Source organism: Rhododendron vialii, chromosome 10a (genome assembly GCF_030253575.1).
Source record: "Rhododendron vialii isolate Sample 1 chromosome 10a, ASM3025357v1".
Lineage (NCBI taxonomy): Eukaryota > Viridiplantae > Streptophyta > Magnoliopsida > Ericales > Ericaceae > Rhododendron > Rhododendron vialii.
The window spans coordinates 37468812-37484759 of NC_080566.1; the positions used below are offsets into that span (position 1 = coordinate 37468812).

The 15948-nt window shown below is 41.0% G+C and overlaps 3 protein-coding genes across 4 annotated transcripts; all 3 read left to right on the forward strand.

Annotated features, from left to right (window-relative positions):
* Positions 1–652: 652 nt before the first annotated feature.
* On the forward strand, positions 653–5527 carry LOC131303870 (G-type lectin S-receptor-like serine/threonine-protein kinase LECRK3). 2 transcript variants are annotated; one of them, XM_058330932.1, is made up of 2 exons: positions 653–822; positions 2624–5527. In XM_058330932.1, exon 2 carries the CDS (start codon positions 2889–2891, stop codon positions 5094–5096), a length of 2208 nt encoding a protein of 735 aa, XP_058186915.1. In that variant the 5' UTR covers positions 653–822; positions 2624–2888; the 3' UTR covers positions 5097–5527. The 2 variants fall into 2 exon arrangements, with proteins under 2 accessions (XP_058186915.1, XP_058186914.1); XM_058330931.1 differs by having other exon boundaries at positions 2637–5527.
* A 1322-nt stretch (positions 5528–6849) lies between these two features.
* LOC131303764 (G-type lectin S-receptor-like serine/threonine-protein kinase LECRK3) lies at positions 6850–10885 on the forward strand. Its single transcript, XM_058330755.1, has 2 exons — positions 6850–7012; positions 8177–10885. The coding sequence occupies exons 1-2, from the start codon at positions 6997–6999 to the stop codon at positions 10630–10632; spliced, it is 2472 nt and encodes an 823-aa protein (XP_058186738.1). The 5' UTR covers positions 6850–6996; the 3' UTR covers positions 10633–10885.
* Positions 10886–13767: 2882 nt separating this feature from the next.
* Positions 13768–15482, forward strand: LOC131303658 (phosphoserine aminotransferase 2, chloroplastic-like). The gene has a single exon (XM_058330621.1). The coding sequence runs from the start codon at positions 13939–13941 to the stop codon at positions 15238–15240; it is 1302 nt and encodes a 433-aa protein (XP_058186604.1). The 5' UTR covers positions 13768–13938; the 3' UTR covers positions 15241–15482.
* Positions 15483–15948: the final 466 nt, after the last annotated feature.

Below are 15948 nucleotides of genomic sequence, written 5' to 3' on the forward strand. Positions count from 1 at the left end.
AGATCATCCATATGAAAAAATCGAATTGATCTAATATCGGTAGCCATGCGATCAAAATCACTGTAGGTAAAATAACTATCTTTCGATCTCGTGGCTACTGATATTCAATTTATTAGATTTTTTGCAGAAGAATTTTCCTGGCGATTCCGTTGAAATGAATGACTCAAACAAGACTTATGGGGTGGCACCCATGACCCATTTGAAGCTACATACACTGCTGCAGTTGGATTTCCATAGACTTGGTCCTAGAACTTTATTTTTTCCCCAATACGCCTATGCCTCTAAATGGTACATGTTATGTTTTTCAATGGTTAAGGGTGCATAGGTATATACTATTTTGTCTATTTTGGATAGAATGTTACCCCAATGTTACATGTGTCGTAAAATGTTCCGCCAATATTACACCTATCAGTGGTAAATGTTATGCTTACGGGTGCATATCTTATGCAAGTGTGGACAGTAGGGCTTACGATCTTCAAAGTCTTCTTTCCAAACTCGTCGGACTTCAAGGGCTTACTTCGAAGTCTTCTGCCCCAACACTTACGGAATGTAGCAAGCGAAGAAACTCCAAGAATGCCTGCTAGCTCCCCTCTATATATCTAACAAAACTTGTTTCGTGCCCTCTCCCACTTTCATCCCTCCATCACGAAATACTCGAGAGCATTTGAGCATTGTGAGGATTGAGAGCGGAAGCACATAGCATTTTGAAAGATTATGTGACTAAGAATCTGGGTATTAATCCGATGCAAGCAAATAAACATTTCAGAAAACGGTGAAAAGAGATTTTCAGCTTGTTTTTCACTTGAATGGCTACATGCAAAGGTGAGTTCCTACATGTTATGTTTGGATGACCGACATCTTGAATAGGAACAGGAAACTGATTACTAGGGAATCAAATTCCTAGAAAAAGAATTCTGGAGTAATTTCACTCTCGTGTTTGAATTAATTCAGTAACTTACACGGAAAACAATTAGTTTGAAAATTTATCGAAGTCAACATTTTTTTTTAGATCGAGCCATGAATCTATCTAAGATTTCCATAGGGTAAGGGAGAGATCAGATTTTGGGAATGTGATTCCTGGTTGGATGTGTCATCAAAAATCACATTCATATTCTTGTTTCTTCAAAGCGTGGAAATCATGGAAGTATGGCATCAAATTCCTATTGCTGCCGGTTACAGACGTCGGAATCATGAAAGTATGACATCACAATCCCATTCTTCCTCAAGATTTCTGCCATCCAAACTGAGCCTTGATTGTATTTCCTTTATGTGTTTCTTCTTTTAATTTTAGTGTGTTGATCATCACAATACAAATATGTATTATAGTATTTCATAACACGTTGGATAAGTTCTATCAGATAAGGCAAGGTGATAATAACATTTTTCGGATATTATCTTTTTGAAATCTAGTTCTTGCATCTGAGTAATCAAAACAAGTTCCGTTCATACTTATAAACCCGATTTTGATTTGATTATCTTGTATGAAATACTACAACTAAACACAATCAAGCAGAATCCGATTTTAATTGAACCAACCAACGGGTGATAATTGGGATCGTGCTCTAAAAGTTGCGCATTGCTTGCCGTTATTTCTACCAGTACAATGTTTAAAACAGTATCCATCCCAAAGTATTAGGATTATAATAAGCCACAATGCTGAATGTTGATCGTTACGAAGTATTAGGATTGCGCAGCGCTGGTCTTCTCCTTGTACGATACTAGGAAAGATATAGGCTCTATTCATGGCCCAGTACGTGCTTAAATCGAACACGAGGAGAGGGAGGGATAAAGGAAGAGGCAGGAAGAGGGAAAATAGCTGTCTCTTGATTTAACTCTTCTCCTTGTACGATACTAGGAAAGATATAGGCTCTATTCATGGCCCAGTACGTGCTTAAATCGAACACGAGGAGAGGGAAGGGATAAAGGAAGAGGCAGGAAGAGGGAAAATAGCTGTCTCTTGATTTAACTGAGTCATATTTGGTTCATGCACTTCACAAAACTACACACATCGACTTACACAATCTCACATCAAATCAAAAGCATGGCCAACTTTTTTTTTTTTTTTTTTTGTAACGTTTTGGTACAGATTGTTTTAGTTGTTTTCTCTCAATTTTTAAAGATTCGGATCAAAATATTACATCACATTGTTTGTCTCGACGAGAGGAATCAAAAAAGTATAAAAATGGATGAACATAGGAAAAAATTCTAACCAAAGGCCCCTAACTTAATTCGCTCGTACCCATTTGAGTAGGGCTGCTAAACCAATCAAGCTACTCAAATATGAGTTCGTGTTCGTTTGTTAAAAGCTTGTTTAAGATCAGCTTGTTACATAATCAAACCAACATTGAACATATTTTTGAAGCTCGTAATGATTTCAAGGCTCATTCGACTTATTATGTATAAAAAAACTCAAGCGACTTGAGATTGACTCATCTCATAAACAAGCTAAGCATGAACAAAATTTGAAGCTCGTTAAGTTATCAAACCAAGCTTGATCAGCTACCTACTTGGCTCGTTTAGCACCCCTACATCTGAGTTTCGGATTTTTTTTGATCGTCTCTGAGCTTTTGATTGTAAATAGTAGTAATTTCCAAGTATGATGTATTGTAATTTCAACTTGTAGACCTTCTTTGCAGTTGGAGCAGCAACTTCAATACCATCTTCTGTCATCTACTATCTTCTCCTGATATTCCTCTCCCTTCTGCCTTTTCTACCCGCATCCGGTGCTTCCAACATAAACTTTGAGCTCGTCACTTACCGCCCCTACTGGTGAAAACTCCCCATGGATTTCGCCTTCCGGGGATTTCGCCTTTGGATTCCGCCAAGTTTACAATGCAAGCATCTTCTTGCTTGCTGTCTGGTATGACAAATTGCCCGACAGAACCGTCATGTGGCATGCAAATACATCAACTCTGGTTCAAACCGGATCAAAGATTGATCTCTCAGTAGATGGGCTCACTCTAGCTGGTCCTCAAGGTCAAACACTATGGAAGGCACAACCCAGCACCACTGCCGCAATTTCCCATGCTAGCATGCTTGATACCGGCAATTTTGTGCTTTTTTCAACTGGTGCTAGTAATGCTGTTTACGCGTGGCAGAGTTTCAACTACCCCACAGACACCATCCTGCCAACTCAAATACTGCCAAGGGGTGGCATGTTGTATTCTAGACTGACTGATACCAACTACTCAAGAGGAAGGTTTGAGCTTCGTTTCACCACTGATGGGAACCTTGAGCTCAATCCTATCGCCTGGCCAAGTGAATACCGTTATACGTCTTATTACAGTAGTGGAACAGCTTCCACTACTGGTAATACTTCTGAATCTGGGCTTCTACTGGTTTTCCGTCAATCAGATATTTATTTAGAGAAAGAGAATGGAGATACTGTGCAACTATGGAACGACATTCTTGCTCCGAATTACCTCTCCAACTATCACCGCGCAACACTGGGTAATGATGGCGTTTTCCAGCAATATACTTTTCCCAGGAGTTCTGATGGCGACCGGTTTTGGTCCATTGTTAGAAGGATCCCTAATAACATATGTGAGCTATCAAACGAAGTTGGCAGTGGTGCATGTGGGTTCAATAGCTACTGCTTGGGTGATTCTGGCAATCCTAATTGCCATTGCCCGGAGGGGTATTCTCTAATGGATCCGGAAAACAAATATGGTGGTTGCAAACCGAATCTCCCTCTAGGTTGTGGAGTAGACGATGGTGGTGGGTCTAGAAACCAAGAAGACTTGTATGAACTAAGGAGAATGGTCAACGTGGATTGGCCACGGGGAGAATACGAAACTTTGGAACCGTACACTCAAACTCAGTGCGAACAGTCTTGTTTGCACGATTGTTCGTGTGCTGTTGCCATATGTTCCGGGGGCAACACATGTAAGAAGAAGAGGTTACCGCTGAGTAATGGGAGGTTGAGCGAAGGAGTAGCTACCATCAAAGTGAGGAAAAGTGCTGCTATCACTCCTCCATTCACTTCTGGCTCTGATGATGATCCCAAGCCCAACTCAAAGAGAGAGAATAAAATTCTCATGTGGACACTTTTTTCTGGCGGCTCTGGGCTATTCAACATGGCATTGCTAGCTGCAGTAATTTCTCTAGTGGTACTCTTGAGGCATAGGAAAAAATATAATAAGCTGGTGGTACATGATTCTGATTTCCCAAATACAAATTTGCGGATTTTCACTTTCAATCAACTCAAAGAAGCGACAGACGGGTTCAAGGAAGGCTTGGGAAGCGGCTCTTTCGGCACAGTTTACAAAGGTGTGTTGACAAACGGTTCGAAGAACCAAGTTGCAGTGAAGGTGTTGGAGAAGCTGATTAAGGATGGAGAGAGGGAATTCAACGCTGAAGTGAGTGCGATTGGAAAAACCCACCATAGGAACTTAGTCCAATTGCTTGGATACTGTAACGAGGGGCCTAACCGACTTCTTGTTTATGAGTTCATGAGCAATGGCAGTTTAGCCGATTTTCTTTTTGGCCAAACTCCAAGACCCGATTGGTATCGAAGGACTCAACTAGCCTTGGGGATTGCAAGAGGCTTAGTGTACTTGCATGAGGAATGCAGCACCCCAATCATCCACTGTGACATAAAGCCTCAAAACATTCTCCTCGATGAACATTTAACTGCCCGAATCTCTGACTTTGGATTGGCAAAGTCATTAGCGCTTGATCAGACTCGAACTCGTACTGGAATAAGAGGAACAAGAGGATACGTGGCTCCTGAATGGTTCAAAAGTGCACCAGTGACGGTTAAAGTGGACATCTACAGTTTTGGTGTCATGTTGCTAGAGATCATTTGCTGTAGAAAGAGCGTGGAAATCGATTTTGAGGATGAAAGAGTGATACTAACTGAATGGGCTTATGACTGCTACAAGGAAAGGAGACTAGATGCATTGGTGGACAATGAAGAGGCGGCGATGAGAGATATTGCAATGCTGCGCAGATGGGTCAAGACAGCTCTCTGTTGTGTACAAAAGAGTCCTTCAAAGAGGCCTACAATGAAGATGGTCATACAAATGCTGGAAGGATATGTCGAAGTTCCTATTCCCACTTGCGCTTCTTCTTCCTTTTGCTCAGGCTTAGATTAACTCATGAGACTTGAAGCCCCAAGCAATTCAACTAAGCATGCAAGTCCTTTCTTAGGTTCTCTCTTCTTCTTCTTCTTTCCGGTAATAATGCAGGGTGTCACGAGCCAGTTTGCGCTCACATCGGACACTCTTTTGTTTGTATGTGTTTCTCTCTCTCTCTTTCTCTCTCTCTCTCTCTCTCTCTCTCGTTGTTTTAATGTCTCGGTTGATGTTATGTGATGTGCACGTTGTGTCAATTTGTTCCATGTAAGTTTGTAACTTAATGACACACTTTAGGTAATGAATAAAAGATTAAAGAAGTGTTTGGCTGGTAAAGTGGAAATGATGGAATCAAAAAGATGAGTGCAGTACTGTGAATTCATGAGTGATGCAAATGTCCAGTGTATTGAAGCCAATATGCAGGTTGTTCTTGCTCAATACTTTCTTGGTTTGCAGGGAATAGACTGTGAGGTACTGCACCCTCCTGAACTACGATTTGGTTGATTCATTGTGGTCAGTTTCAGTCGCTTGTGGTTCCGATCACATTGTGCACTCCATTGATGTGGTCGGAACCGCATATAAGCAATCTTAATTGACCACATTACCACAATACAGAATTCCTCCGACCATGTGTTGAGTTTACAGTCTTTTGAGAAGCCAGTTTGCAAGCTGGTTAAATGAGCTGCTCAGATTAGATTTATCATGGTTTTGTTTTGAGCCCTTAGATTGAAGCAAGACAGGATGCATTTCCTTCTCTCTCTCTCTCTCTCTCTCTCTCTCTCTGTTGTGGAAAACCGAAAGCAGTAAATATGACCACATCACTCTTTGGCTTGTTTTTGTACTTGCATTTCAAATATTTGTGGTTAGCCCTGCAAACAACAGAATTGCTCGAGACTCAGCTTGACTTGTTTAATAATCAAGTCGAGCTTGAGCTCGAGTTTTGGGGTCGTTAAATAAACTAGTTGGGCTTAACACTCCAAAACTCGGCTTGACCGGAAAAAATAGGCCCGACTCTTTTATAGAGGTTCATTTAATAAATGAATTAGGCTCGGCTCGTTAAGGGCTCGACCCTTTTACAGCCAAGTCGAGTTTGAGCTCAAGTTTTTAACCCGTTTAGTAAATTAGCCGAACTCGATTGAACACAACAAAGCACGGCTCTACTTGTTTGCAGCCCTATTTGCGGTTTGAAACCAGAACTTTGGGTGCTTCTGCAAGTTAACTCACCAAAATCGGACGAAGGAACTCAATTTTTAGCAAAATAATGATTACTCCAAATCAAAATGATTCATTTGTTAAATACTAATCTCCCGAACATTTATTTGGTTTGTAGATAAATTACGCGAATCAAATCCGGGCCAGTGGGGCCCATAACTCGGCCCGAAATTGGATCTCAATTGGAATATACTCATAACTCGGCCATTTGATTTGTCTTTCCGCCCCCCTTATTTCACCTCTTTTCTTTTCCTGAAACTTACGCGGTGGGTCAAATAAGACTTACGCGGTGGCACCCATGACCCATTTGTCTGACTTGGACCTAAAACTTTATTAAGGACTTACCCTTCAAAGTCTTCTTTTGAAGTTTTCTTCCCAAGCGCTGAATGTAGCAAAAGAAATTTCAAGAATACCAGGCTACCAGCTATAGCTCACCTCTATATCTAACAAAACTTGTTTTCGTGCGTCTCCCACTTTTCATCCCTCACCATCACGAAATACCTGAGAGGGTAAGCGCAGTGCGAGAATTGAGAGCAGAAGCATATAGCATTTTTTGATTGAGAGCGGAAGCATGTAGCATTTTTTTGAAGGATTACGTGACTAAGAATCTGCATTCATGCGATGGGTGATGGGTATTAGTCCGATGGACGCGCACAAACATTTCAGAAAACGGTGAAAAGAGATTGATTTCAGCTTGTTTTCCACTTGAATGGCTACATACAAAGGTAAGTTCCTACACGTTACATTGAGATATGATTGTATTTCGTTGGGCAAAGTCTATTTTCACCCCCATGTGGTTGGAGTTATATGCGGATATACCCTCTATGGTTTAAAAGAGAGCACATAATCCTGTGTTTTGTTAAAACATGCAGATGCACCCCATTCTGTCCATGCCCTCATCTTCTTTCTTCATTTCTTATACTTCGTCATTCTTCAACTTTTTTGAATCTAACCGATCCATCCCATGTACCAAAATTCGAATATGAAGAGGTGATATTGTAGAGTTCGACGAATACTACATCGATACCAAAATTTAAGTAGATCGGAAAATGGAAACCTCAAGATCGAATAGAATTCATTATGAATTAGATTTTTAAATTACAATTTACCTTTCAGTTTAACAAATTTCAATTTACCTTTCGTTTTAACAAAAACAAGATCACGGATAGAGTTTTTGATTTCTGATCGACATGATTTTTTTTACTGGATGCTCTATTATTTGATTAATATATTATAAATGGCTCAGATTAAATTTTAGTAAGATTTAAGAGGCGTGTAAGAAACACATCCGTTAACATGGACGGAATAGGGTGCATCTGCATGTTTGAACAAACCACATGGTGGTTATGTGCTTACTTTTGAACCACAGGGATGTATCCGCACATGGCCCAAACCACAAGAGGTCAAAGTGGACTTTGCCCCATTTCCTATGTTTGTCACATCCTTCTAGTTAGGGTTACCATCTGATTAGGGCGGCTAAACGAACCAAGCTACTCAAATATGAGCTCGTGTTTGTTCGTTAAAAGCTTATTTAAGATCAGCTTGTTACATAATCAAACCCCAAGCTTGAACATACTTTTGAAACTCGTTAAGATTTCCAGGCTCGTTCGGTTTATTATTATGCATAAAAAAACTCAAGCTACTTGAGATTGGCTCGTGTTTGGCTTGATTAAAGTTCGTTCGTCTCATAAATAAGCTAAGCTTGAACATAATTTTGAAGCTCGTTAAGTTATCAAACCAAACTTGATCAGCTACCTACTTGGCTTGTTTAGCACCCCTACATCTGAGTTTCGGATTTTTTTTTGATCATCTCTGAGCTTTTGATTGTAAATAGTAGTAATTTCCAAGTATGATGTATTGTAATTTCAACTTGTAGACCTTCTTTGCAGTTGGAGCAGCAACTTCAATAGCATCTTCTGTCATCTACCATCTTCTCCTGATATTCCTCTCCCTTTTGCCTTTTCTGCCCGTATCCGGTGCTTCCAACGTAAATTTGAGCTCGTCACTTACTGCCACTACTGGTGAAAACTCCCCATGGATTTCGCCTTCCGGGGATTTCGCCTTTGGATTCCGCCAAGTTTACGATGCAAGCATCTTCTTGCTTGCTGTTTGGTATGACAAATTGCCCGACAGAACCATCGTGTGGCATGCAAATACATCAACTCCAGTTCAAACCGGATCAAAGATTGATCTCTCAGTAGATGGGCTCACTCTAGCTGGTCCTCAAGGCCAAACACTATGGAAGGCCGAACCCAGCACCACCGCTGCTATTTCCTACGCTAGCATGCTTGATACCGGCAATTTTGTGCTTTTTTCAACTGGTGCTAGCAATGCTGTTTACGCATGGGAGAGTTTCAACTACCCCACAGACACCATCCTGCCAACTCAAATACTGCCAAGGGGAGGCATGTTGTATTCTAGACTGACTGAAACCAACTACTCAAGAGGAAGGTTTGAGCTTCGTTTCACCACCGATGGGAACCTTGAGCTCAATCCTATCGCCTGGCCAAGTGAATTCCGTTATACCTCTTATTGGAGCAGTAGTGGAACAGTTTCCACTACCGGTAATACTTCTGAATCTGGGTTTCAACTGGTTTTCAATCAATCAGATATTTATATCGAGAAAGGGAATGGAGATACTGTGCAACTGTTTAACAGCGTTCCTGCTCCGAATTACCCCTCCAACTACCATCGCGCAACACTGGGTTATGATGGTGTTTTCCGTCAATATACTTTTCCCAGGAGTTCTGATGGCGACCGGTTTTGGTCCATTGTTAGAGGGATCCCTAGAAACATATGTGAGCTATTAAATGAAGTTGGCAGTGGTGCATGTGGGTTCAATAGCTACTGCATGACAAATGATGGCACTCCGAATTGCCAATGCCCGGAGGGGTATTCTCTAACGGATCCGAATAACAAACCTGGTGGCTGCAAACCGAATTTCCCTCTAGGTTGTGGAGTAGACGGGTCTAGAAACCAAGAAGACTTGTATGAACTAAAGAGAATGGGCGACGTGGATTGGCCACTGGGAGAATACGAAACTTTGCAACCGTACAATCAAACTCAGTGTGAAGAGTCTTGTTTGCACGATTGTTCATGTGCGGTTGCCATATTTTCCGCGGGCAACACATGCAAGAAGAAGAGGCTACCGCTGACTAATGGGAGGTTAAACTATGGAGTAGCTATCATCAAAGTGAGGAAAGGTTCTGCTGCTCTCCCTCCTCCATTCACTTCTGGCTCTGATGATGATATCAAGCCCAAATCAAAGAGAGAAAATCAAATTCTCACGTGGACACTTTTTTCTGGCGGCTCTGGGCTATTCAACATTCTATTGCTAGCTGCAGTAATTTCTCTAGTGGTACTCTTGAGGCATAGGAAAAAATATAATAAGCTGGTGGTACATGATTCTGATTTCCCGGATACAAATTTGCGGATTTTCACTTTCAAACAACTCAAAGAAGCGACAGACGGGTTCAAGGAAGGCTTGGGAAGCGGCTCTTTCGGCACAGTTTACAAAGGTGTATTGACAAACGGTTCAAAGAACCAAGTTGCAGTCAAGGTGTTGGAGAAGCTGATTAAGGACGGAGAGAGGGAATTCAATGCTGAAGTGAGTGCGATTGGAAAAACCCATCATAGGAACTTAGTCAAATTGCTTGGATACTGTAACGAGGGGCCTAACCGACTTCTTGTTTATGAGTTCATGAGCAATGGTAGTTTAGCCGATTTTCTTTTCGGCCAAACTCCAAGACCTGATTGGTATCGAAGGACTCAACTAGCCTTGGGGATTGCAAGAGGCTTAGTGTACTTGCATGAGGAATGCAGCACCCCAATCATCCACTGTGACATAAAGCCTCAAAACATTCTCCTCGATGAACATTTAACTGCCCGAATCTCTGACTTTGGATTGGCAAAATCATTAGCGCTTGATCAGACTCGAACTCGTACTGGAATAAGAGGAACAAGAGGATACGTGGCTCCTGAATGGTTCAAAAGTGCACCTGTGACAGTTAAAGTGGACGTCTACAGTTTTGGTGTCATGTTGCTGGAGATCATTTGCTGTAGAAAGAGCGTGGAAATCGATTTCGAGGATGAAAGAGTGATACTAACCGAATGGGCTTATGACTGCTACAAGGAAAGGAGACTAGATGCATTGGTGGACAATGAAGAGGCGGTGATGAGAGATATTGCGATGCTGCGCAGATGGGTCAAGACAGCTCTCTGTTGTGTACAAGAGAGTCCTTCAAAGAGGCCTACAATGAAGATGGTCATACAAATGCTGGAAGGATATGTCGAAGTTCCTATTCCCACTTGCGCTTCTTCTTCCTTTTGCTCAGGCTTAGATTAACTCATGAGACTTGAAGCCCCAAGCAATTCAACTAAGCATGCAAGTCCTTTCCTAAGTTCTCTCTTCTTCTTCTTCTTTCCGGTAATAATGCAAGGTGTCCCGGGCCAGCTTGCGCTCACATCGGACACTCTTTTGTTTGTATGTGTTTCTCTCTCTCTCTCTCTCTCTCTCGCGTTGTTTGCTGTCTCGGTTGATATTATGTGATGTGCACGTTGTGTCAATTTGTTCCATGCAAGTTTGTAACTTTTTGACACACTTTAGGTAATGAATAGAAGATTAAAGAAGTGTTTGGCTGGTAAAGTGGAAATGATGGAATCAAAAAGATGAGTGCAGTACTGTGAATTCATGAGTGATGCAAATGTCCAGTGTATTGAAGCCAATATGCAGGTTGTTCTTGCTCAATACTTTCTTGGTTTGCAGGGAATAGACTGTGAGGTACTGCACACTCCTGAACTACGATTTGGTTCAGAGTGTGATTCATTGTGGTCGGTTTCAGTCGCTTGTGGTTCCGATCACATTGTGCACTCTATTGATGTGGTCGGAACCGCATATAAGCAATCTTAATTGACCACAATACAGAATTCCTCCGACCATGTGTTGAGTTTACAGTCCTTTGAGAAGCCAGTTTGCAAGCTGGTTAAATGAGCTGCTCAGATTAGATTTATCATTGTTTTGTTTTGAGCTCTTAGATTGAAGCAAGACAGGATGCATTTCCTTCTCTCTCTCTGTTGCGGAAAACCGAAAGCAGTAAATATGACCACATCACTCTTTGGCTTGTTTTTGTACTTGCATTTCAAATATTTGTGGTTAGCCCTGCAAACAACAAAATTGCTCGAGACTCAGCTTGACTTGTTTAATAATCAAGTCGAGCTTGAGCTCGAGTTTTGGGGTCGTTAAATAAACGAGTTGGGCTTAACACTCCAAAACTCGGCTTGACCGGAAAAAATAGGCCCGACTCTTTTATAGAGGTTCGTTTAATAAATGAATTAGGCTCGGCTCGTTAAGGACTCGATCCTTTTGCAGCCAAGCCGAGTTTGAGCTCAAGTTTTTAACCCGTTTAGTAAATTAGCCGAACTCGATTGAACACAACAAAGCACGGCTCTACTTGTTTGCAGCCCTATTTGCGGTTTGAAACCAGAACTTTGGGTGCTTCTGCAAGTTAACTCACCAAAATCGGACGAAGGAACTCAATTTTTAGCAAAATAATGATTACTCCAAATCGAAATGATTCATTTGTTAAAGCAAATCTCTTTGCGCGCCCCCCGACACACCCCCGACCAAACTACCCCCGGCAATAATTCACTCAACCCACGCCATTTTCTTATTTTTTATTTATTTACTTAATAACTTTTATATCTTTTTTTATTAATATTATTTAAGTGTTCCAATTTTCAATCCGGTTGAATCGATGCAAAGATCTTATTTTTTTTTTTATCATTTTGTCTTCAATGATCATAATGAATTTTTGACTCGAAGGCCTTTCAACAAGTACCTTAAGACTTATTATTTAGTTTCAGGTCTCTCTTAGGGTGCTCATTGAAAGGCCTTAGAGCCAAAAATTCATTACGACCATTTATGATGAAATGATAAGAAAAATAAGATCTTCACACTGGTTCGAACGAATTAAAAATCGGAAGACTTATTTTTTTTACTCTTTATATGTATTTTTAAATTATTTAATATTATATGCGTGAATAAATTTTTTTATGTTATTGCAATTTTACTCTTATTTTTTTACTCTTATTCAAATTTTATAATTCTTTTATGTTATTGAATTCATTAATTTTGTTTTTATTTATTTATTTTATCTATTTTATTTCTAACCACTTGTTTAGATTTCTTTTATCTTTTTATCTTCAACTATAATCACTCATTTAAATTTTCTTTTTATCTTCAATTACAACCACACATTCAGTAAAACAAAAAACTACTAAAAGTAAAACAAAAAAATAGTAAAAGTTAAAAGTTAAAAAAAAACAAAAACAGTAATTAAATCTTTTAAAAGAAAAAAAACTAGTAAAAGTTAAAAAAAAACTAAAATGGTAATTAAAGTATTTTAAAAGTAAAAAAAATTAGTAAAAGTAAAAAAAAACAGTAATTATTTACTTTTAAAAAACAAAAAAAAAACTAATCAAAGTAAAAAGAAAAAAAAAACCGAAAAAGGAGGAAAGGAGGGGCAAAGGGGGGAAAGGTAGTGGGGCCGGGGGGAGGGGGTGTGTGAGGGGTGCGAGAAGAGGCTCTCCCCGAACATTTATTTGGTTTGTAGATAAATTACGTGAATCAAATCCGGGCCAGTGGGGCCCATAACTCGGCCCGAAATTGGATCTCAATTGGAATATACTCATAACTCGGCCTTTTGATTTGTCTTTCCGCCGCCCTTATTTCACCTCTTTTCTTTTCCTGAAACTTTTATGAACGTAGTTTAATGTAGGGAACTGATTTTCGCGCTTCAAGATTTACTGCAGGCGTTTCACCTTTTTTTTTTTTATAATGTGATATTGCTGGCAACATCAGTGTATATTTTGTTTTTACACTGTAATGTTGCTAGGGAACTGATTTTCGCGCTCCAAGATTTACTGCAGGCGCTCCACCTTTTTGTTTTTATACTGTGATGTTGCTGGCAACATCAGTGTATATTTTGTTTTTACACTGACAACATCACAGTGTAAAAACAAAAAGGTGGAGCGCCTGCAGTAAATCTTGGAGCGCGAATATCAATTTCCTTAATGTATACACAGATCTATTTAGTCTGTAGGTTTTCCATCTACTATGTAGACCCACGTGGATCGAACTATTTCAAATATTCTGTATCTGGTTATCGCACACTCGAACTTGGGATGCTGTCAAGCACTCTAGTGCCAAGCGGGTATCGGGTGACGTCCGGCTGTTCATCTCGACATGGACGACTCAGATGAAATCTAAGCGCATATATAAATTTAAATCGTTCATTACTCGATTAAGATCCAAACCGTCGATTGTTGAGATGAACGGCCGGAGTGACCACTCGAGTAGTTGGTAGCATCCCGCATTCCTACATTGCTCTCATTTTTCCCACTTTTGGTCATCACCAACCACCAAACGACATCGTTCCCCCAATCCCTTTAAACCACTATTTCCCTCTTTTCCCTTTCCACCTATAAATTCCCTACATATGCTCTCCGCCACTACAGTCTCCAAAATTGCAGATCTCTTCACTTCCAAACCCAGAACTTTCAACCCATTCTAGACAGAGAAAGTGAGAGAGAGAGAGAGAGAGAGAGAGAGAGAGAGAGATCCCCCTTTTCCACACCCAGAAAACCCACCACCATGGCCATGTCAACAACTTCCCCTAATTCCCTCCACCTAAAAAACCCTAATCGCCACCTCATCAACCCCCCAACCAAAACTTCATTCCCAATCAAAACCCAAATCAATTCATTCCCAATCAACAACTCTTCGGGACCCAAAAAACCCATCTCAATCACCTGCGCCGCATCGCCCCAAGTCCAAGATCGCGCCTCCGCCGCCGCCGCGGGCTCCGAGCGGGTCTTCAACTTCGCCGCCGGCCCGGCAATCTTGCCGGAAAACGTGCTCAGGAGGGCTGAATCGGAGCTCTACAACTGGCGCGGATCGGGCATGAGCGTCATGGAAATGAGCCACAGAGGTAAAGAATTCCGTTCCATTATTGAAAAAGCTGAATCAGATCTACGTACCCTGTTAAACATTTCTTCAGACTACGCCGTCTTGTTCTTGCAAGGCGGCGCCACCACCCAATTCGCCGCCGTGCCATTAAATCTGTGCACCCCAAGCGACACCGTTGATTTCGTTGTTACTGGGTCTTGGGGTGATAAGGCTTTTAAGGAAGCCGTTAAGTATTGTAAGCCCAATGTGATTTGGTCTGGGAAATCCGAGAAGTACACAAAGGTTCCATCTTTTGATGGTTTGGAACAGAACCCAGATGCTAAATACTTGCATATATGCGCGAACGAGACGATTCACGGGGTGGAATTTAAGGACTACCCGACGCCGAGAAATAGGGCTGGTCTGCTGGTGGCTGATATGTCATCCAATTTCTGTTCGAAGCCGGTAGATGTGACCAAGTTCGGATTGATCTACGCGGGTGCCCAGAAGAATGTTGGTCCTTCTGGGGTGACAATTGTGATAGTTAGGAAAGACTTGATTGGGAATGCTCAGGAGATCACTCCTGTGATGCTGGATTACAAGATCCATGCTGATAACAATTCTTTGTATAATACTCCACCTTGTTTTGGGATTTACGTGTGTGGATTGGTGTTTGAGGATTTGCTGGCTCAGGGGGGTTTGGTTGAGGTTGAGAAGAAGAATATTAAGAAGGGTCAGATGCTTTACAATGCGATTGATGAGAGTAAGGGGTTTTATAGGTGCCCGGTTGAGAAATCCGTTAGGTCATTGATGAATGTTCCGTTTACGCTGGAGAAGTCTGAATTGGAGGAAGAATTTGTCAAGGAGGCGGCAAAGGAGAAGATGCTGCAGCTCAAGGGGCACAGGTCGGTTGGGGGGATTCGAGCTTCGATTTACAATGCTATGCCTTTGGCTGGGGTTGAGAAGCTAGTTGCCTTCATGAAGGACTTCCAAGCAAGGCATGGTTGATCTTCTGCTAGAACCTGTAGCATTTTGTTTTCGTTTGTTTCCATTTCATGTTTGTTGTTCTAGTTTGGTTACCTTTTTTGATTGTTTTTGTGCTTATATTGGAATACTAAGGTTAAGATCTCCTGTGAGAAGAATTTAGTATGATGTTGGGGTAGCAAATGGGTCTAGCTCATTGTGATTCTCTTGTATGAGCTAATATCAGCTTTATATCCAATAACAGCATGATGCAAGCCTTTTTGTTTTGTTTGGTTGAGTTTTTATTCATTGTTTTTATGCTATATTGATACCCTCTGTGATTGTTTTTGGGCTTGTATGGCAGTACTAATGATGTTAGCTCCAGTGGGAAGAATATATGCATTAATTTTTACTGGATGTTTCTGGTTAATATCAAAGCAGATGGGTCCTAGCTCATTGTTATTTTCTTGTTTGAAGTTTATTTTGTCGAATAATAGGTTTTGAAGAGAGACTTTATTGAAGTTTTTGGCATTTGCAAAAGTTGGTGTACTAGCCCCAGCAAGTGGGAAGTCAAATTATTCAATGCTCTCGCAACACAGCCACATAGTGCTCCAGGACGCTCCAGCACCATATATTCTTGTGGGATTCACGACTAAGTGATTGGATTCCACATAAATGTATGGTGCTGGAATGATCCGGAGTACCCGTGGCTGTGCTCCGAGACTACTAAATAAATAGTCAAGATGGGAAACA